Source organism: Hemiscyllium ocellatum, chromosome 23 (genome assembly GCF_020745735.1).
Source record: "Hemiscyllium ocellatum isolate sHemOce1 chromosome 23, sHemOce1.pat.X.cur, whole genome shotgun sequence".
NCBI classification, from domain to species: domain Eukaryota; kingdom Metazoa; phylum Chordata; class Chondrichthyes; order Orectolobiformes; family Hemiscylliidae; genus Hemiscyllium; species Hemiscyllium ocellatum.
In genome coordinates, this window is record NC_083423.1 from 58,834,269 (window position 1) to 58,856,695 (window position 22,427).

Sequence of the window (22,427 nt, forward strand, 5' to 3'; positions counted from 1 at the left end):
CGCAGTGAGGAAGTGCCACACTGAGGGAGTGAGATATTTTCAGAATGCCACACTGAGGGAGAGTCACATTGAGGGAGTGAGACACTGAGGGAGTGAGACACTGAGGGAATGTTGCAGTGAGGGAGTGAGACAATGATGGGGTGTCACAGTGAGGGAGTGAGACACTGAGGGAGTGCTGTAGTGAGGGAGACACTGAGGGAGTGTCACAGTGAGGGAGTGTCGCAGTGAGGGAGTGTTGCAGTGAGGGAGGGTTGCAGTGACGGAGTGAGATACTGAGGGAGTGCAGTAATGATGATAATTCCTTTAGCGTTAAGATTAAAGTCAAGAGTTAGGGTTACCTCAGAGGTGCTGCCCTTAATTAGGATGGTTACATGAGGCCCTACTGAACCTCCCAGGTAGTGTTGAAGGATCCCATCATGAGATTCAAGGAGGGAGTGGGCTTTCTGCAAATTTTCTGGACAATATTTACCACGCAATCCACATCATTCCAATTGATGCTCTGACCATTTATCACCTTCATTGTTTGTGAATGCTTGCAATCTGAGCCCAAACATTTCAAATGAGAAGTGATGTGAAGTGTACAGGTCATCTTGAGATCAGAGAGCTGTTTTAGAAATGTTGCTGTCAGTGTATCAGAGTGACAATATTCTGAACATGCTTATGTTTGAACGATGAGCACTAACATCACAGGTGTCCCTCGGGTTATTTGATGCTAACGTTCTCTCCCGGTCAGATGGCCCAGCTTGCACCAGCCGGCAAAGTGAAGCTAGAGCTTACACCCACCAACCCATACAGCAAATTCACCGAGAGGATTCAGCAAAACCTGCACCTGATGCTGGTATTCAGCCCAATCGGTGAGGCATTCCGGAACCATCTGCGGCACTTCCCAGCTCTGATTAACTGCTGCACCATTGACTGGTTCCAGGTAACTCTGTTTGAATACTTATAAACAAAGAGTAGTGAGCCACAGCAATTGTTATCTGAAAGCTTTCTGTTGGAGTAAACTTTACAGATGTATTTATATTTCTTCACCAAAGGTATTTGCAACAGTGTTGAACTGAGATAGAATGGCTGAATACTTGGCCACAATGCACTTTTTAATATTCCACCTTATAATTAGACTGTTTTGTGAGTGGAAAGTTTCAATATGTTTTCCTGCGAGTTCCAGAGGGTAAATGGAGCTGCACATCAGACAGGAAGCTTGTTGCAAAGAGCAAGAGTTGCTGAATAGCTTCATTCTGTCAGAGGGTTATAGAGGTGTACAGAATGAAAACAGGCCCTTCTGCCCAACTTGCCCATGCCACCCAGTTTTCACAACCTAAACCAGTCCCATTTGTCTGCATTTGGTCCATAAATCCCCATAACTATCCCATCCATGTACCTGTCTGCATGCTTCTTAAATGACAAAGTTGTGCTCACTTCCACCACTACCTCATAGAGTCATCGATTCAAACAGCACAGAGACAGGCCCTTTGGCCCAAACTGATCCATGCTGACCAAAATGTCCATGAACGCTAACCCCATTTCTCTGCATTTGGCCTATTTCTTTCGAATGCTTTCCTATCCATGTGTTTGTCCAAATACCTTTTAAATGTTGTTAACTTACCCGCCTCAACCACTTCTGTTGGCAGCTCATTCCATATGCGTACCACCCTCCATGTAAAAAAGTTGGCCCTCAGGTTCCCTTTTATTCTTTCCCCTCTAACCTTAAACTGATGCCCTCTAGTCCTTCCTTCCCAAACCCTGGCAAAAAGACTGAGTGCATTCACCCTATTGTGAGAAATGAACCCCACTTAATCAATAATTTTCAGTCCAAGTCAAAGAGTTCCAAAGCAGCACATTTATTCGAACATCTTGCAAGACGGGTGGCTGTATGAGGAGAGACACACCCTACAGTAAAATACAGAGCTTTTTATACTTTTCTGAGGAGTCTCTCGATACCCCTACACTGAGCAATAAACCTATCATAAGTGTCTATTTCATTCTATCCCCTTATTTAGTTATTACTTGCATCCGTTATTCCTTCATTTGGTAATTCCCTGCACCCAAGCCCAAGCCTATCATACTTATTAATTACCTCACTTGTTTTTCTTTAAATCTGCCTTATTTGGCTGTCCTTGTTTGTTACAGCATTCCTATTATTTTGTCCAGTTCCTCTTATCTAACCCTCTGACTTCTAAGATCATCCTTTACCATCTTGATAGTCCAAAAAACGGACCTACAAACTATGAGCTGATTGTGAAATGCCTCTGCTGCTTTTTATTTTGTGTGTGGTCAGCTACAACACTCAAAGTAATTTCTTAGCTTAAAACTATTTCTTAAAAGACCTTTTATATTCGTGAAAATCAACATACACCTGACAACCTGAAATTTATCGCTTTCACTATCCATGCCTCTCTTGACCTTATACACCTCTATAAGATCCCCCCTCAGTCTCCTATGCTCTACAGAAAAAAGTTCTAGCTTGTCCAACCTCTGCCTATAATTCAGACCCTTGAGTCCTGGCAACATCCTTGTAAATTTCATCTGAACCATTTCCAGTTTAATAACATCCTTCCTATAGCAAGGTGACCAAAGCTGAACACAATGCTCCAAGTGTGGTCTCACCAATGTCCTATATAACTACAATATAACTTCCCAACTTCTAGACTCAATGTCAATGTGCCAAAAGCCGCCTTCACTGCCCTGTCTACCTGTGACTCCACTTTCAGAGAACCATGCCCCTAAACGCCAAGGTCCTTCTGTTTCACTGCACTCCTAAAGGCCCTACCATTTACCTTGAAACACCTACCTTCATTTGACTTTCCAAGATGCAATATCTCTGTCTGACACTGACTCTCTGAATGGCACTGACTCTCTGTATGGCACTGATTCTCTGTATGGCACTGATTCTCTGCACAGCACTGACTCTTTCTGTGTCTCACACTGACTCTCACTTTGCTAGTAGACTGTGTTATGAATGTGATTTAAATCCATGTTGTACTCTTTCACATTTCTATATTGCAGGCTTGGCCTGAGGATGCCTTAGAGAAAGTGGCGAACCATTTTCTGGATGACGTTGAAATGTCACAGGCTATCCGGAATGAGGCTGTGTTCATATGTAAACATTTCCACCAGAGTGTCATTGCTCTTTCTGGAAGGTGACTGTTTGCTGTTTGAATATTATTGTTTGATAATTTGTTGGTATTACTGATACTTTAATGATACTTCTCTGAGAGTGCAAAATTGAACATAGAACATAGAACAATACAGCACAGAACAGGCCCTTCGGCCCACAATGTTGTGCCAAACATTTGGCCTAGCTTAAGCACCTATCCATGTACCTATCCAATTGCCGCTTAAAGGTCACCAATGATTCTGACTCTGCCACTCCCACAGACAGCACATTCCATGCCCCCACCACTCTCTGGGTAAAGAACCTACCCCTGACATTCCCCCTATACCTTCCACCCTTCACCTTAAATTTATGTCCCCTTGTAACACTTTGCACCCAGGGAAAAAGTCTCTGTCTACTCTATCTATTCCCCTGATCATCTTATAAACCTCTATCAAGTCAAAAAATCAATAAATCTTTATTGATTTATTTTAAAAGAATTGGTCAAAGGCACTATGCATTTTCTCACTGAGTTATTTAATAAGCATCAAAAGTTTATAAATAAGATCAGAAGAAAATATGAACTAGGAGCAGGAGTAGGCCATTCAGCCTCTTGAGCCTGTTCCACCATTTAATACCATCATAGCTGATCTCAACTGGCTTAGAAAGGTGGACACTGGGAAATTGTTTCCATCAGACAGGGAGACTAGGATCCGTGGGCACAGCCTTAGAATTAGAGGGGGTCAATTTAGAATGGAAATGTGAAGACATTTCTTTAGCCAGAGAGTGTTAGGCCTGTGGGATTCATTGCCATGGAGTGCAGTGGGAGCAGGAACATTAAAGGTCTTCAAGGCAGAGATTGTTAAGTGTTTAATCTCGCAAGAAATTAAGGGATACGGGGAGAGGGGGGGTAAGTAGCGTTGAAATGCCCATCAGCCATGATTGAATGGCAGAGTGGACTCGATGGGCCGAATGGCCTTACTTCCACTCCTATTTCTTACGGTCTCAACTCCACTTTCCTGCCTACTCTCCACAGCCTTTCTGTAATTTCTAAGTAAAAATGTGTTAATTTCCTCCTTTAATTTATTCAGTGTCCCGGCATCCGCCATACTCTGGAGAATGAATTCCACAGATTCACTAGCCTTTGAGAGAAGTAATTTTTCCTCATGTCTGATTTAAATCCACCACCTCTTATCCTAAAGCTATAACCTCTCCTTCTAGCTTGTCCCATATGAGGAAACATCCTCTCTATGTCTACTTTGTCAATCCCCTTTTGCATCCGACATACCTCAACTAGATTTCCTCTCATTTTGCTAAACTCCAGAAAGATCTAAGCGGCTCTATTTCTCTTTATAAGACAAGGCCCTCTCTCTGAAAGTCCTCGGAACTGCCTCCAAAACAACTACACCCCTCCTCAAATTGGGAGACCAAAATAGTACACAGTTTCTAGGTACAGCCTCACTAATGCAGCAATACCTTTTCACATTTATACCCTATTCCTTTATCAATAAATGCAAATATTCTAATGTGTGCGAGTCAGAAATAAGTTATAGCTCATTAATTATGACACTGAGGTTAAACAGGAGAAATTTAATATCCCTCCCTTTCTGCTACAAAGGCAGAATATTTCCTGGACAATGTTCACATTGGGATTGGGATGTGCAGAGCGTCAGAGTTCAAAATTCCAAAGGTGTGCTTGTGATCATTTTCTGCAGCTTTATTTTGTAAACATAGAGGGATAGGCCACGTTTGATTCAGTAATGAGGGCTGAGATGAACTGATGTGGAAGTGCCAGTGTGGGACTGGGATGGACAAAGTCAGGGGTCACGTGACACCAGGTTATAGTCAACAGGTTTATTTGAAATCACTAGCTTTTGGAGTGCAGCCCCTTCATCAGGTGAAGGTACATGAGATAGACTGAGTTCTCAGTTTAATGACATGTGAATGTTCCCCTCACAGTGATCATAATTCGATCCAGTTCAACAGAATGTTGAAAGGAGAAACTGAGAAAATGGCAATATTTGCATAAAACTGATATCAATAGAATGAGACAGAAAGTATCTCCATGGTAAATTGGGCAAATTATCAACAAGTTTAATGGAATGCTGGCTCAATATTGAGAGCTATGATTTGGAGATGCCGGTGTTGGACTGGGGTGGACAAAGATAAGAGTTCCACAACACCAGGTTAGAGTCCAAAAGATTTATTTGGAAGTACAAGCTTTCAGAGCACTGTTCTTTCATCAGGTAGCTAGTGGGGCAGGATCATATGACACAGAATAAGACACCCAAAAAGCTTTTTGCTATAACTTCTGTGTCCAATGAGTCTACTCCACTGGTTACCTGACAAACGGGCAGCACTTTGAAAGCTAGTGTTTTCAAATAAACCTGTTGGATTATAACTTGACGTTGTGTGATTTTTAATATTAAGAGGGCAGGCAATCCTGAGTCAAAGTTCTGGTTAGACTACATCAGGAGATTGTGATGACATTTGATCAATAGGGTCAACTGGGGGAAACTACTGCTGCTGGTCAGGGAGCTGAGGACTAAGGAGCAGAATCGAAAAATTAGGACCTGAGTGATATTCAGAAGCACGAAGGATAGGCAAAGATCAGAAACAACAAGTGATACGAGGTCAATATGGTACATTTTCATGTGAAGTTTGACAGACTGATAGTTGTCCATTGTATTACGGGATGTGGGACAAAGGCAGATAGATGGAGTTCAATCTATTCTCTATTCCTGAGATGCTGCCTGGCCTGCTGTGCTTTGACCAGCAACACATTTTCAGCTGTGATCTCCAGCATCTGCAGACCTCATTTTTTACTCGGAGTTCAATCAATGTCAGCCATGAGTGCATTGCATTGCAGTGAAACAAGGCCTAAGGGATAAATCAACTCTTCCTGTTTCAATTTTTGGCATCTAAATTAATACCGAGATGTAGGTTAAGGTCATCACTGAACATTAATATCCCTCTGCAACACTGGAACTGAGGATAGGGATATACAATATCACACTGCAACACTGGAACTGAGGATAGGGATATACAATATCCCTCTGCAACAGTGGAACTGAGGACAGGATTTTCAATATCTCACTTCAACACTGGAACTGAGGACAGGGATATTCAATATCCCTCTGCAACACTGGAACTGAGAACAGGGATATTCAATATCTCCCTTTAATACAGGAACTGAGGACATGGATATTCAATACCCTCTGTAACACTGGAACTGACGACAGGGATATTCAATATCCCACCGAAACACTGGAAATGAAGACAGGGATATTCAATACCACACCGTAACACCGGAACTGAGGACGGAGATATTCAATATCCCTCTGCAACACTGGAATTGAGGAGAGATATATTCAATATCTCTCTGCAATGCTGGAACTGAGGACAGGGACATTCAATACCCCACCAGAGCACTGGAACTGAGGACAGGGATATTCAATATCTCACTGCAACACTGGAACTGAGGATAGGGATATACAATATCCCTCTGCAACAGTGGAACTGAGGACAGGATTTTCAATATCTCACTGCAACACTGGAACTGAGGACAGGGATATTCAATATCCCATTGTAACACTGGACTTGGGGACAGGGATATTCAATATACCTCTGCAACAATGGAAATGAGGACATGGATATTCATATCTCACTGCAACACTGGAATTGAGGACAGGGATATTCGATATCCCACTGTAACACTGGAAATGAGGACAGGGATATTCAACACCCCAATGCAACACTGGAACTGAGGACAGGGATATTCAATATCCCTCTGCAACCCTGGAACTGAGGACAGGGAAATTCAATATCCCTGTGCAACACTGGAACTGAGGACAGGGATATTCAATATCCCTCTGCAACCCTGGAACTGAGGACAGGGATATTCAATATCTCTCTACAACACTGAAACTGAGGAGAGGTATATTTAATATCCCACTGTAACATTGGAACTGAGGACAGGGATATTCAATATCCCACTGCAACACCGGAAATGAGGACACGGATATTCAATATTCTTCTGCAACACTGGAACTAAGGACAGGATATTCAATATCTCACTGAAACACTGGAACTGAGGACAGGGATATTCAATATCCCATTGTAACACTGGACTTGGGGACGGAGATATTCAATATCCCTCTGCAACAATCGAAATGAGGACATGGATATTCATATCTCACTGCAACACTGGAATTGAGAATAAGGATATTCGATATCCCAATGCAACACTGGAAATGAGGACAGGGATATTCAATATCTCACTCTAATACTGGAAATTAGGACAAGGATATTCCATAACCCACTGAAACTCTGGACATGAGGACAGAGATATTCAATATCTCACTGTAATACTGGAAATGAGGACAAGGATATTCGATATCCCACTGGAACACTGGACATGAGGACAGGGATATCCAATGTACCACAAAAACACTGGAAATGAGGACAGGGATTTTCAATATCCCTCTGCAACACTGGAAGTGAGGACAGGGATATTCAATATCTCATTGTAATACTGGAACTGAGGACAGGGATATTGAATATCCCACTCGAACACTGTAACTGAGAACAGGGATATTCAATATCCCTCTGCAGCACTGGAATTGAGGACAGGGATATTCAATATCTCACTGTAAGACTGCAACTGAGGACAGAGATATTCAATATCTCACCGAAACACTGGAAATGCGGACAAGGATATTCGATATCCAACTGCAACACTGGAAATGAGGACAGGGTTATTCAATATCCCTCTGCAACCCTGGAAATGTGGATATATTGCAGAGGGATATTGAATATCCCTGTCCTCAGTTCCAGTGTTGTAGAGGGATATTGCATATCCCTATCCTCAGTTCCAGTATTGCAGTGAGATCTTGACTATCCCTGTCCTGAGATCCAGTGTTGCAGAGGGATATTGAATATACTTGTCCTCAGTTCCAGCAGTGGGATATCGAATATTCTTGTCATCATTTCCAGTTCCAGTGTTGCAGAGGGATATTGAAAATCCCTGTTCTTATTTCCAGTGTTTTTGTGGTACATTGGATATCCCTGTCCTCATGTCCAGTTCCAGTGGGATATCGAATATCCTTGTCCTCATTTCCAGTATTACAGAGAGGTATTGAATGTCCCTGTCCTCATGTCCAGAGTTTCAGTGGGTTATGGAATATCCTTGTCCTAATTTCCAGTATTAGAGTGAGATATTGAATATCCCTGTCCTCATTTCCAGTGTTGCAGTGAGATATGAATATCCATGTCTTCATTTCCATCATTGCAGAGGGATATTGAATATCTCTGTCCCCAAGTCCAGTGTTACAATGGGATATTGAATATCCCTGTCCTCAGTTCCAGTGTTGCAGTGAGATATTGAATATCCTGTCCTTAGTTCCAGTGTTGCAGAGGTATATTCAATATCCCTGTCCTCATTTCCAGTGTTGCAGAGGGATATTGAATATCCCTGTCCTCAGTTCCAGTATTACAATGAGATATTGAATATCCCTGTCCTCACTTCCAGTGTTGCAGAGGGATATTGAAAATCCCTGTCCTCATTTCCAGTGTTTTTGTGGTACATTGGATATCCCTGTCCTCATGTCCAGTGTTCCAGTGGGATATCGAATATCCTTGTCCTCATTTCCAGTATTACAGTGAGATATTGAATATCTCTGTCCTCATGTCCAGAGTTTCAGTGGGTTATGGAATATCCTTGTCCTAATTTCCAGTATTAGAGTGAGATATTGAATATCCCTGTCCTCATTTCCAGTGTTGCAGTGAGATATGAATATCCATGTCTTCATTTCCATCATTGCAGAGGGATATTGAATATCTCTGTCCCCAAGTCCAGTGTTACAATGGGATATTGAATATCCCTGTCCTCAGTTCCAGTGTTGCAGTGAGATATTGAATATCCTGTCCTTAGTTCCAGTGTTGCAGAGGTATATTCAATATCCCTGTCCTCATTTCCAGTGTTGCAGAGGGATATTGAATATCCCTGTCCTCAGTTCCAGGGTTGCAGAGGGATATTGAATATCCCTGTCCTCATTTCCAGTGTTGCAGAGGGATATTGAATATCCCTGTCCTCATTTCCAGTGTTGCAGAGGGATATTGAATAACCCTGTCCTCATTTCCAGTGTTGCAGAGGGATATTGAATATCCCTGTCCTCATTTCCAGTGTTGCAGTTGGATATCGAATATCCTTGTCCGCATTTCCAGTGTTTCGGTGAGATATTGAATATCTCTGTCCTCAGTTGCATTCTTACAGTGAGATATTGAATATCCCTGTCCTCAATTCCAGTGCTGCAGAGGGATGTTGAATATCCCTGTTCTCAGTTACAGTGTTCCAGTGGGATATTCAATATCCCTGTCGTCAGTTCCAGTATTACAATGAGATATTGAATATCCCTGTCCTCAGTTCCATTATTGCAGTGAGATATTGAAAATCCCTGTTCTCAGTTCCAGTGTTGCAGCAGGATATTGAATATCCCAATCCTCAATTCCTGTGTTGTGGAGGGATATTGAATACCCCTGCCCTCATTTCCAGTATTGCAGTGGGATATCAAATATCCTTGTCCGCATTTCCGGTGTTTCGGTGAGATATTGAATATCGCTGTCCTCTGTTCCAGTCTTACAGTGAGATATTGAATATCCCTGTCCTCAGTTCCAGTGTTGCAGAGGGATATTGAATATCCCTGTTCTCAGTTGCAGTGTTCCAGTGGGCTATTCAATATCCCTGTCCTCAGTTCCAGTATTACAATGAGATATTGAATATCCCTGTCCTCAGTTCCAGGGTTCCAGAGGGATATTGAATATCCCTCTGCAACACTGGAAATGAGGACAGGGACATTCAATATCCCTCTGCAACAGTGGAACTGAGGACAGGGATATTCAATATCCCTTTGTAACCCTGCAACTGAAGACAGGGTTACTCAATATCCCTCTGCAACACTGGAAATGAGGTCAGGGATATTCAATATCCCTCTGCAACACTGGAACTGAGGACAGGGATATTCAATATCTCACTGTAAGACTGGAACGGAGGACAGGGATATTCAATATCTCACCGAAACACTGGAAATGAGGACAAGGATATTCAATATCCCTCTGCAACACTGGAACTGAGAACAGGGATTTTCAATATCTCACTGCAATACAGAAACTGAGGATAGGGATATTCAATATCTCACTGTAATACTGCAAATTAGGACAGGGATATTCCATAACCCACTGGAACTCTGGACATGAGGGCAGGGATATTCAATATCTCACTATAATACTGGAAATTAGGACAAGGATATTCAATATCCCACTGGAACACTGGAACTGAGAACAGGGATTTTCAATATCCCTCCGCAACACAGGAACTGAGGACTGGGATATTCAATATCCCACTGCAACACTGGAACTGAGGACTGGGATATTCAATATCCCACTGCAACACTGGAACTGAGGACTGGGATATTCAATATCCCACTGCAATGCTGGAAATCAGGACAAGCATATTCGATATCGCACTGCAACACTGGAACTGAGGACAGAGCTATGCAATATGCCAGTGCAACACTGGAAATGAGGACAGAGATATTCAATATCCCACTGCAACACTGGACAAGAGGACAGGGATATTCAACATCCCTCTGCAACAGTGGAACTGAGAACAGGGATATTCAATATCCCTCTGCAACACTGCAACTGAGGACATGGATATTCAATATTCCTCTGCAACACTGGAACTGAGGACTGAGCTATGCAATATCCCACTGCAACACTGGAAATGAGGACAGGAATATTCAATATCCATCTGCAACACTGGAACTGAGGACCGGGATATTCAATATCTCACTGTAAGACTGGAACTGAGGACAGAGATATGCAATATCCCACTGCAACACTGGAAATTAGAACATGTATATTCAATATCCCACTGCAACACTGGAACTGAGGACTGGGATTTTCAATAGCACAATGCAACACTGGAAATGAGGACAAGTATATTCGATATCCCGCTGCAACACTGGAACTGAGAACAGAGATTTGCAATATCCCACTGCTACATTGGAATTGAGGATAGGGATATTCAATATCCCTCTGCAACACTGGAACTCAGGACAGGGATATTCAATATCCCTCTGCAACACTGGAACTGAGGACAGGAATATTCAATATCTCACTGCAATACTGAAACTGAGGATAGGGATATGCAATATCCCTCTACAACACTGAAACTGGGGACAGGGATATTCAACATCCCTCTGCAACACTGGAACTGAGAACAGGGATATTCAATATCCCTCTGCAACACTGCAACTGAGGACATGGATATTCAATATTCCTCTGCAACACTGGAACTGAGGACTGAGCTATGCAATATCCCACTGCAACACTGGAAATGAGGACAGGAATATTCAATATCCATCTGCAACACTGGAACTGAGGACCGGGATATTCAATATCTCACTGTAAGACTGGAACTGAGGACAGAGATATGCAATATCCCACTGCAACACTGGAAATTAGAACATGTATATTCAATATCCCACTGCAACACTGGAACTGAGGACTGGGATTTTCAATAGCACAATGCAACACTGGAAATGAGGACAAGTATATTCGATATCCCGCTGCAACACTGGAACTGAGAACAGAGATTTGCAATATCCCACTGCTACATTGGAATTGAGGATAGGGATATTCAATATCCCTCTGCAACACTGGAACTCAGGACAGGGATATTCAATATCCCTCTGCAACACTGGAACTGAGGACAGGAATATTCAATATCTCACTGCAATACTGAAACTGAGGATAGGGATATGCAATATCCCTCTACAACACTGAAACTGGGGACAGGGATATTCAACATCCCTCTGCAACACTGGAACTGAGAACAGGGATATTCAATATCCCTCTGCAACACTGCAACTGAGGACATGGATATTCAATATTCCTCTGCAACACTGGAACTGAGGACTGAGCTATGCAATATCCCACTGCAACACTGGAAATGAGGACAGGAATATTCAATATCCATCTGCAACACTGGAACTGAGGACCGGGATATTCAATATCTCACTGTAAGACTGGAACTGAGGACAGAGATATGCAATATCCCACTGCAACACTGGAAATTAGAACATGTATATTCAATATCCCACTGCAACACTGGAACTGAGGACTGGGATTTTCAATAGCACAATGCAACACTGGAAATGAGGACAAGTATATTCGATATCCCGCTGCAACACTGGAACTGAGAACAGAGATTTGCAATATCCCACTGCTACATTGGAATTGAGGATAGGGATATTCAATATCCCTCTGCAACACTGGAACTCAGGACAGGGATATTCAATATCCCTCTGCAACACTGGAACTGAGGACAGGAATATTCAATATCTCACTGCAATACTGAAACTGAGGATAGGGATATGCAATATCCCTCTACAACACTGAAACTGGGGACAGGGATATTCAAAATCCCTCTGCAACACTGGAAATGAGGACAGGGATATTCAATATCTCACCAAAACACTGGAAATGGGGACAAGGATATTCGATATCCCACTGCAATACTGGAAATGAGGGCAGGGGTATTCAATATCCCTCCACAACACAGGAATTGAGGATTAGGATATTCAATATCCCGCTGCAACACTGGAACTGAGGACAGGGATATTCAATATCCCTCGGCAACACTTGAACTGAGGACAGGGATATTCAACATGTCACTGCAATACTGGAACTGAGGACAGGGATATTCAATGTCCCACTGTAACACTGGAACTGAGAACAGGGATTTTCAATATCTCACTGCAATACTGGAACTGAGGATAGCAATATTCAATATCCCTCTACAACACTGGAACTGAGGACAGGGATATTCAATATCCCTCACAAACACTGGAAATGAGGACAGGGATATTCAATATCTCACTGAAATACTGGAAATGAGAACAAGGATATTCGATATCCCATTGGAACACTGGACATGAGAACAGGGATTTTCAATATCCCTCCGCAACACAGGAACTGAGGATTGGGATATTCAATATCCCACTGCAACACTGGAACTGAGGACAGGGATATTCAATATCCCACTGCTACACTGGAAATGAGGATAGGGATATTCAATATCCCATTGTAACACTGGACCTGAGAACAGGGATATTCAATATCTCTCTGTAACACTGGCTCTGAAGGCAGGGATATTCAATATTTCACAGAAATACTGGAACTGAGGATTGGGATATTCAATTTCTCACTGAAACACTGGAAATTAGGACAGGGATATTCAATATCCCATTGTAACACTGGACCTGAGAACAGGGATATTCAATATCTCTCTGTAACACTGGCTCTGAAGGCAGGGATATTCAATATCTCACAGAAATACTGGAACTGAGGATTGGGATATTCAATTTCTCACTGCAACACTGGAAATGAGGACAAGCATATTCGATATTCCACTGCAACAGTGGAACTGAGGGCAGAGATATTCAATATATCAATGCAACACTGGAAGTGAGGATAGGGATATTCAATATCCCACTGTAACACTGGAACTGAGAACATGGATATTCAATATCTCACTGTAATACTGGAACTGAGGATTGGGATATTCAATTTCTCACCGAAACACTGGAAATTAGGACAATGATATTCGATATTCCACTGCAACACTGGAACTGAGGACTGGGACATTCAATATCTCACTGCAACACTTAAACTGAGGACAGGGATATTAAATATCTCACTGTAAGACTGGAACTGAGGACAGAGATATGCAATATGCCACTGCAACACTGGAAATTAGGACATGTATATTCGATATCCCACTGCAACACTGGAACTGAGGAGAGAGATATGCAATATCCCACTGCAACACTGGATTTGAGGACAGGAACATTCAATCTCACACTGCAACACTGGAACTGAGGATAGGGATTTCAATATCTCACTGCATCACTGGAACCCTGGACAGGGATATTCAATATCCCACCGAAACGCTGGAACTGAGGACAGGGATATTCAATATCTCACCGAAACACTGGAACCCCGGACAAGGATATTCAATATCGCACTGCAACACTGGAACTGAGGATAGGGATAATCAATATCCCACTACAACACTCTAACAGAGGACAGGGATATTCAATATTCCACTGTAATACTGGAACTGAGGACAGGGATACTCAATATCCTTCTGCAACACAGGAACTGAGGATAGGGATATTCAATATCTCACTGCAACACTGGAACTGAGGATATGGATAATCAATATACCTCTGCATCACTTGAACTGAGGATGGAAATATTCAATATCCCTCTGCCACCCTGGAATTGGGGACAGGGATATTCAATATCCCACTGCAACACTGGAAATTAGAACATGTATATTCAATATCCCACTGCAACACTGGAACTGAGGACTGGGATTTTCAATAGCACAATGCAACACTGGAAATGAGGACAAGTATATTCGATATCCCGCTGCAACACTGGAACTGAGAACAGAGATTTGCAATATCCCACTGCTACATTGGAATTGAGGATAGGGATATTCAATATCCCTCTGCAACACTGGAACTCAGGACAGGGATATTCAATATCCCTCTGCAACACTGGAACTGAGGACAGGAATATTCAATATCTCACTGCAATACTGAAACTGAGGATAGGGATATGCAATATCCCTCTACAACACTGAAACTGGGGACAGGGATATTCAACATTCCTCTGCAACACTGGAACTGAGAACAGGGATATTCAATATCCCTCTGCAACACTGCAACTGAGGACATGGATATTCAATATTCCTCTGCAACACTGGAACTGAGGACTGAGCTATGCAATATCCCACTGCAACACTGGAAATGAGGACAGGAATATTCAATATCCATCTGCAACACTGGAACTGAGGACCGGGATATTCAATATCTCACTGTAAGACTGGAACTGAGGACAGAGATATGCAATATCCCACTGCAACACTGGAAATTAGAACATGTATATTCAATATCCCACTGCAACACTGGAACTGAGGACTGGGATTTTCAATAGCACAATGCAACACTGGAAATGAGGACAAGTATATTCGATATCCCGCTGCAACACTGGAACTGAGAACAGAGATTTGCAATATCCCACTGCTACATTGGAATTGAGGATAGGGATATTCAATATCCCTCTGCAACACTGGAACTCAGGACAGGGATATTCAATATCCCTCTGCAACACTGGAACTGAGGACAGGAATATTCAATATCTCACTGCAATACTGAAACTGAGGATAGGGATATGCAATATCCCTCTACAACACTGAAACTGGGGACAGGGATATTCAAAATCCCTCTGCAACACTGGAAATGAGGACAGGGATATTCAATATCTCACCAAAACACTGGAAATGGGGACAAGGATATTCGATATCCCACTGCAATACTGGAAATGAGGGCAGGGGTATTCAATATCCCTCCACAACACAGGAATTGAGGATTAGGATATTCAATATCCCGCTGCAACACTGGAACTGAGGACAGGGATATTCAATATCCCTCGGCAACACTTGAACTGAGGACAGGGATATTCAACATGTCACTGCAATACTGGAACTGAGGACAGGGATATTCAATGTCCCACTGTAACACTGGAACTGAGAACAGGGATTTTCAATATCTCACTGCAATACTGGAACTGAGGATAGCAATATTCAATATCCCTCTACAACACTGGAACTGAGGACAGGGATATTCAATATCCCTCACAAACACTGGAAATGAGGACAGGGATATTCAATATCTCACTGAAATACTGGAAATGAGAACAAGGATATTCGATATCCCATTGGAACACTGGACATGAGAACAGGGATTTTCAATATCCCTCCGCAACACAGGAACTGAGGATTGGGATATTCAATATCCCACTGCAACACTGGAACTGAGGACAGGGATATTCAATATCCCACTGCTACACTGGAAATGAGGATAGGGATATTCAATATCCCATTGTAACACTGGACCTGAGAACAGGGATATTCAATATCTCTCTGTAACACTGGCTCTGAAGGCAGGGATATTCAATATTTCACAGAAATACTGGAACTGAGGATTGGGATATTCAATTTCTCACTGAAACACTGGAAATTAGGACAGGGATATTCAATATCCCATTGTAACACTGGACCTGAGAACAGGGATATTCAATATCTCTCTGTAACACTGGCTCTGAAGGCAGGGATATTCAATATCTCACAGAAATACTGGAACTGAGGATTGGGATATTCAATTTCTCACTGCAACACTGGAAATGAGGACAAGCATATTCGATATTCCACTGCAACAGTGGAACTGAGGGCAGAGATATTCAATATATCAATGCAACACTGGAAGTGAGGATAGGGATATTCAATATCCCACTGTAACACTGGAACTGAGAACATGGATATTCAATATCTCACTGTAATACTGGAACTGAGGATTGGGATATTCAATTTCTCACCGAAACACTGGAAATTAGGACAATGATATTCGATATTCCACTGCAACACTGGAACTGAGGACTGGGACATTCAATATCTCACTGCAACACTTAAACTGAGGACAGGGATATTAAATATCTCACTGTAAGACTGGAACTGAGGACAGAGATATGCAATATGCCACTGCAACACTGGAAATTAGGACATGTATATTCGATATCCCACTGCAACACTGGAACTGAGGAGAGAGATATGCAATATCCCACTGCAACACTGGATTTGAGGACAGGAACATTCAATCTCACACTGCAACACTGGAACTGAGGATAGGGATTTCAATATCTCACTGCATCACTGGAACCCTGGACAGGGATATTCAATATCCCACCGAAACGCTGGAACTGAGGACAGGGATATTCAATATCTCACCGAAACACTGGAACCCCGGACAAGGATATTCAATATCGCACTGCAACACTGGAACTGAGGATAGGGATAATCAATATCCCACTACAACACTCTAACAGAGGACAGGGATATTCAATATTCCACTGTAATACTGGAACTGAGGACAGGGATACTCAATATCCTTCTGCAACACAGGAACTGAGGATAGGGATATTCAATATCTCACTGCAACACTGGAACTGAGGATATGGATAATCAATATACCTCTGCATCACTTGAACTGAGGATGGAAATATTCAATATCCCTCTGCCACCCTGGAATTGGGGACAGGGATATTCAATATCCCACTGCAACACTGGACAAGACGACAGGGATCTTCAATATCCCGCTGCAACACAGGAACTGAGGACAGGGATATTCAATATCCCTCTTCAACACTGGAACTGAGGACAGGAATATTCAATATCCCTCTGCAATATTGGAACTGAGGATAGGGATATTCAATATCTCACTGCAACACTGGATCTGAGGACAGGGATATTCAATATCCCTCTGCAATACTGGAACTGAGGACAGGAATATTCAATATCCCTCTGCAACACTGGAACTGAGGACAGGGATATTCAATATCCCTCTTCAACACTCGAACTGAGGATGGAAATATTCAATATCCCTCTGCCACCCTGGAACTGGGGACAGGGATATTCGATATCCCACTGCAACACTAGAACTGAAGACAGGGATATTCAATATCTCACCAAAACGCTGGAACTGAGGACAGGTATATACAAGATCTCATTGTAATACTGGAACTGAAGACAGGGATATTCAATATCTCACAAAACGCTGGAAATCAGGACAGGGATATTCAATATCCCTCTTCAATACTGGAACTGAGGACAGCAATCTTCAATATCTCACTGTAATACTGGAACTGAGGACAGGGATATTCAATATCTCACTCTAATACTGGAACTGAGGACAGGGATATTCAAAATCCCACCAAAAGGTTGGAAATAAGGACAAGGATATTCAATATTCCACTGCAACACTGGAACTGGGGACAGGTTATTGAATATCTCACTGCAACACTGAAATTGAGGACAGGGATATTCAATATCCCTCTGCAACACTGGAACTGAGGACAGGGATATTCAATATCCCACCGAAGTACTGAACTTGAAAGAAGAATATTCAATGTCTACTGTAACACTGGAATTGAGACAGGGAATTGCAATATCCCACAGAGACACTGGAACTGCGAATAGCATGGGATAATTATACCATTATTAAAAGAACAGAAACAAGTGAAAAATAGTGTTGCTAGAAAAGCACAGCCAGTCAGGCAGCATCCGAGGAGCAGGAGAATCGACCTTTCGGGCATAAGCCTTTTGTCAGCAAATCCTGCTGGAGTCCAGACGGGAGGTGGTCCAAGCCCCGCTGACCTGAAAGACAAGTCCCAGTGGTGAGCCCAGTACATGGAGACAGTGAGTCTTCATGTTCTGAATCCCAGCAGGCACGGTCTCAGTGAAAAGGACTACAATTTGAGAACTTTTTCAAGATACTTTTATTCTTATTCTGGACTTTGAATAAGTTGAGTACTTTGTACAACCTTGTATTCTTATGCTAAAGTTCTTTTTTACTCTTTCAATTCTGTGACAAACATTTGAAGAATCTGTATCTAGGTAGTCAGTACCTGAGATAACATTATAAACTTTTCACTGCACTCATCTGAGTGCACATGACAATCAAGGCTATTCTATTCTATTTTTCTGTGAGAGTTCTTGATTCGAAAGTCTCATTCTGTGCACACTGCCGGGCAGCTTAACAATTGTAATTTACACAGACTGTGTGGGAATGGTTCACATTGCAATCAGCCCCCAGCTACTTAAAAACTGAGGCTGCTAATAAATTCACTGGACCAACACATTCAATACTAAATGTAACCCAGCATTAATTTTAATCTGTTGAAAGACAGGGATGCTAATTGAATTATAGAAGGCAAGCTAGTTGGTCCACTCTGACTGCTTATATCCTTTGAAAGAGTCTTCAAATTGGTTCCACAAATGAGTCCTTTACAAACCTCTGACTGACAGATCCAACTGAATTTGTTTCCACAGCATTGTAGGCTGTGTGTCCCCAATTCCATGATCCATTGAGGAAAAAGCTTCCTCCTCATCGATAATTTGCCAATTTTTCTTTAGTAATCTATACTATTATTCACCCTCCTGTTTCTCCCTATTGTTAAAACATGTAGACAGACAGTCAAATCAAATCAGCCTCCTTATGCCTGTATCCATAACACATATTAATTACCCCAACACCATTTCCCAACTCATAGTTTTCCTTCAGTTTCTCCCTCTCATGAGGCACAGTGTTTCCCGACATTTTTAGGACATAAATTGTGTCCTCCTTTGTTTAAGCAGAATGAAAATATGTAGTTAATTGGTCTGTCATCTCTTTGTTCCCCATTCTAATTTCTCCTGTTTCTAATTGCAAGTGACCTACATTGGTCCTGACCAACCTTCACATCCCTAGAGAAAGTTTTGCAGTCAGTTTGTATGTTCCCCACAAGTTCTCCATTTTTCACTTTTAATCAATCCCTTTGCGAAAGGCTAAACCTATCCCAGTCCTTAGGTCAGCTGCTTTTTATGGATGATTTTTATGCCCCTTCCTTGGATCTAATGTTATCTTTAAATTCCCTTGTAAATCACGGTTTGACCACCCTTTTACATTTGTGCCAAACAAAACTGAACAATTGTTGCTGTTCTTCATTGAACTCTTTATATATTTGTCAGAGCTGAAAATGTGTTGCTGGAAAAGCGCAGCAAGTCAGGCAGCATCCAAGGAGCAGGAGAATCAACGTTTCGGGCATGAGCCCTTCTTCAGGAATCAAAACTACATTTGTCATAGTCTATCTGCCACTATTCCTTTAAGTAACATTCCCCAATTTATCACAGGCATCCCTCATACCATTGTAATTTCCTTTCATGTAGTTCCTTTGCTGTTATCATATGATCACTCTTCCCCACAAAACCTTGCACAACTAGATGGTCAATCATTCTTTTCTCATTACAGAATACCCAATTTAGTATGGTCTGTGCTCTATTAATTTTTCAACACATTGGTCCAGAAAGCTGTAGAGGGATTATTCAACAATGACATTGTCACTGATTTGATTTGCCCAATCTAAATGCAGATTAATGTTGCCCATAGTTACTGTTACAGTTTGGGGGCCTATACACAAATCTGACTGTCATTTTCTGTCTCACAGTGTTTCTAAATTCTATCCAAACAGCTTTAGTGTTTTGTCAGAGCAATTAATTTTATAAAACAGTCATTTGAACAAAATTTACAGAGATTGGGCAAAGGGCAGTGGATTGGAATAGACTGAGTGAGATAATTAAAAGTGTGGCTAGTGAGGGGAAGAATGGGATTAGGTCAGGTGGGATATTAAAGGGGACGTGGAGTAATGAGTGTGTAGGGTTAGACTGGACAGCATATTAAAGGGAGCGAGAGGAGAGAGGAGAGTGGGATTAAACTGGGTGGGATATTAAAGGGTGAGGGGAGACAGGGTCAGACTAATGGGATATTCAGTGGTGTTCCCCCAGCTCTAGAATCTCTTCCCTTCTGGGGAAGTCCAAAACCAGGTCCATTTGAATCCAAGCAGCTAGCCATTTGCTATTAGGGCTGGGAACTGTCTGGGCAGATGCTGCTGATTTGCTGAATGTTCTAGTACATTCTGCTTTTATTTCAGAATCCCGGTTTTCTGATTGCTTCTTACTATGCTCACCATCTTATCATCTCTAGATTCTACGAAACTCTTCAAAGGAGAGCTTATGTCACACCTACATCCTACCTTGAACTTATAAAGATATTTAAAAATCTATTAGAAAGAAAAAGACTTGCATTATTGGCCAATAAGAACAGGTACACAGTTGGATTGGAAAAACTGGACTTTGCAGCCTCCCAGGTAGGCTTCACTGAAGTGTGTTACAATATATCCCCGGCTCTGGGACTTGGTGCACTATGATCAGTATTAGATTGTTCTCATCCATCTCCCAATCCCTCTACCTGATCTCTAAATCTGGGTCATAGCCAGGCTGTGTATCAGAAAGGAAGTGTCTATAATCATTACGGATCATTCCAATCCACATGATCACTTGTGAATTCTCTTGTTTAACTGCTTGTGTATGAATCACATACCTGGACAGTGTATGAACTGAGTGAACAGCTGAGAAGACTGTGTGCAGTTTTAGTTGTAAGAAAGTGCTGATCTGAATGGGGTTTGTTCTCATTATTTCACAGCCCTGGTGAAACACATTAAGCAATCCATGTTGAGGATTTGTTCAGCCCATGAATGAAAATATGTGTGAATTAAGTCAAAAAGTGTGGTGCTGGAAAAGCACAGCTGGTCAGGCAGCATCCAAGAAGCAGGAGAGTCGACATTTTGAACATAAGCTCTTCATCAGGAATGATGAAAGTCTATGCTTGAAACTTTGACTCCTGCTCCTCTGATGCTGCCTGACCAGTTGTGTTTTCCCAGCACCACAGTTTGTGACTCTGATCTCCAGCTACTGCAGCCCTCACTTTCTCCAAATTTATGAATGAAGGCCATTCAGCCCCTTGAGATTGCTTCACAATTCAATAAGATCGTGCCTGATCTGATTGTAAACTCAAATCCAGATTCTCATCTGTTCCTATAAACATTCACTCTCATGATTCACCAATATCTCTCCACCCCTGCCTTAAAAATGTTCAAGGATTATAGAACATAGAACATAGAAAAATACAGCGCAGTACAGGCCCTTCGGCCCTCGATGTTGTGCCAACCGAAGCCTACCTAACCTACACTAGCCCAATAACCTCCATATGCTTGTTCAATACCCACTTAAATGACGATAAAGAGGGAGAGTCCACCACTGCTACTGGCAGGGCATTCCATGAACTCACAACCCGCTGAGTAAAAAATCTACCCCTAACATCTGTCCTATACCTACCACCCCTTAATTTAAAGCTGTGTCTCCTAGTAACAGCTGACTCCATTAGCGGAAAAAGGTTCTCACTGTCAACCCTATCTAAACTCCTAATCATCTTGTACACCTCTATCAAATCTCCCCTAAACCTTCTTTTCTCCAATGAGAAAAGCCCCAAGTGCCTCAGCCTTTCCTCATACGATCTTCCTACCATGCCAGGCAACATCCTGGTAAACCTCCTCTGCACTCGTTCCAATGCCTCCACATCCTTCCTATAGTATGGCGACCAAAACTGCACACAATACTCCAGATGAGGCTGCACCAGAGTCTTATACAACTGCAACATGACCTCAGGACTCCGGAACTCAATTCCTCTACCAATAAAGCCCAATACACCATATGCCTTCTTCACAGCACTATTTACCTGGGTGGCAACTTTCAGAGATCTGTGTACATGGA

The 22,427-nt window shown here is 42.2% G+C and overlaps 1 protein-coding gene across 2 annotated transcripts in view; it reads left to right on the forward strand.

Annotated features, from left to right (window-relative positions):
* Window positions 1-22,427, forward strand: part of LOC132826812 (dynein axonemal heavy chain 3-like) — a 323,241-nt gene that overhangs the window by 192,053 nt on the left and 108,761 nt on the right. For both annotated transcript variants that reach the window (XM_060843056.1, XM_060843057.1), the window contains 3 exons: window positions 734-925; window positions 3,007-3,140; window positions 20,803-20,965. In XM_060843056.1, the coding sequence (XP_060699039.1) occupies window positions 734-925; window positions 3,007-3,140; window positions 20,803-20,965 (489 nt within the window). The remainder of the gene's footprint in view (window positions 1-733; window positions 926-3,006; window positions 3,141-20,802; window positions 20,966-22,427) is intronic.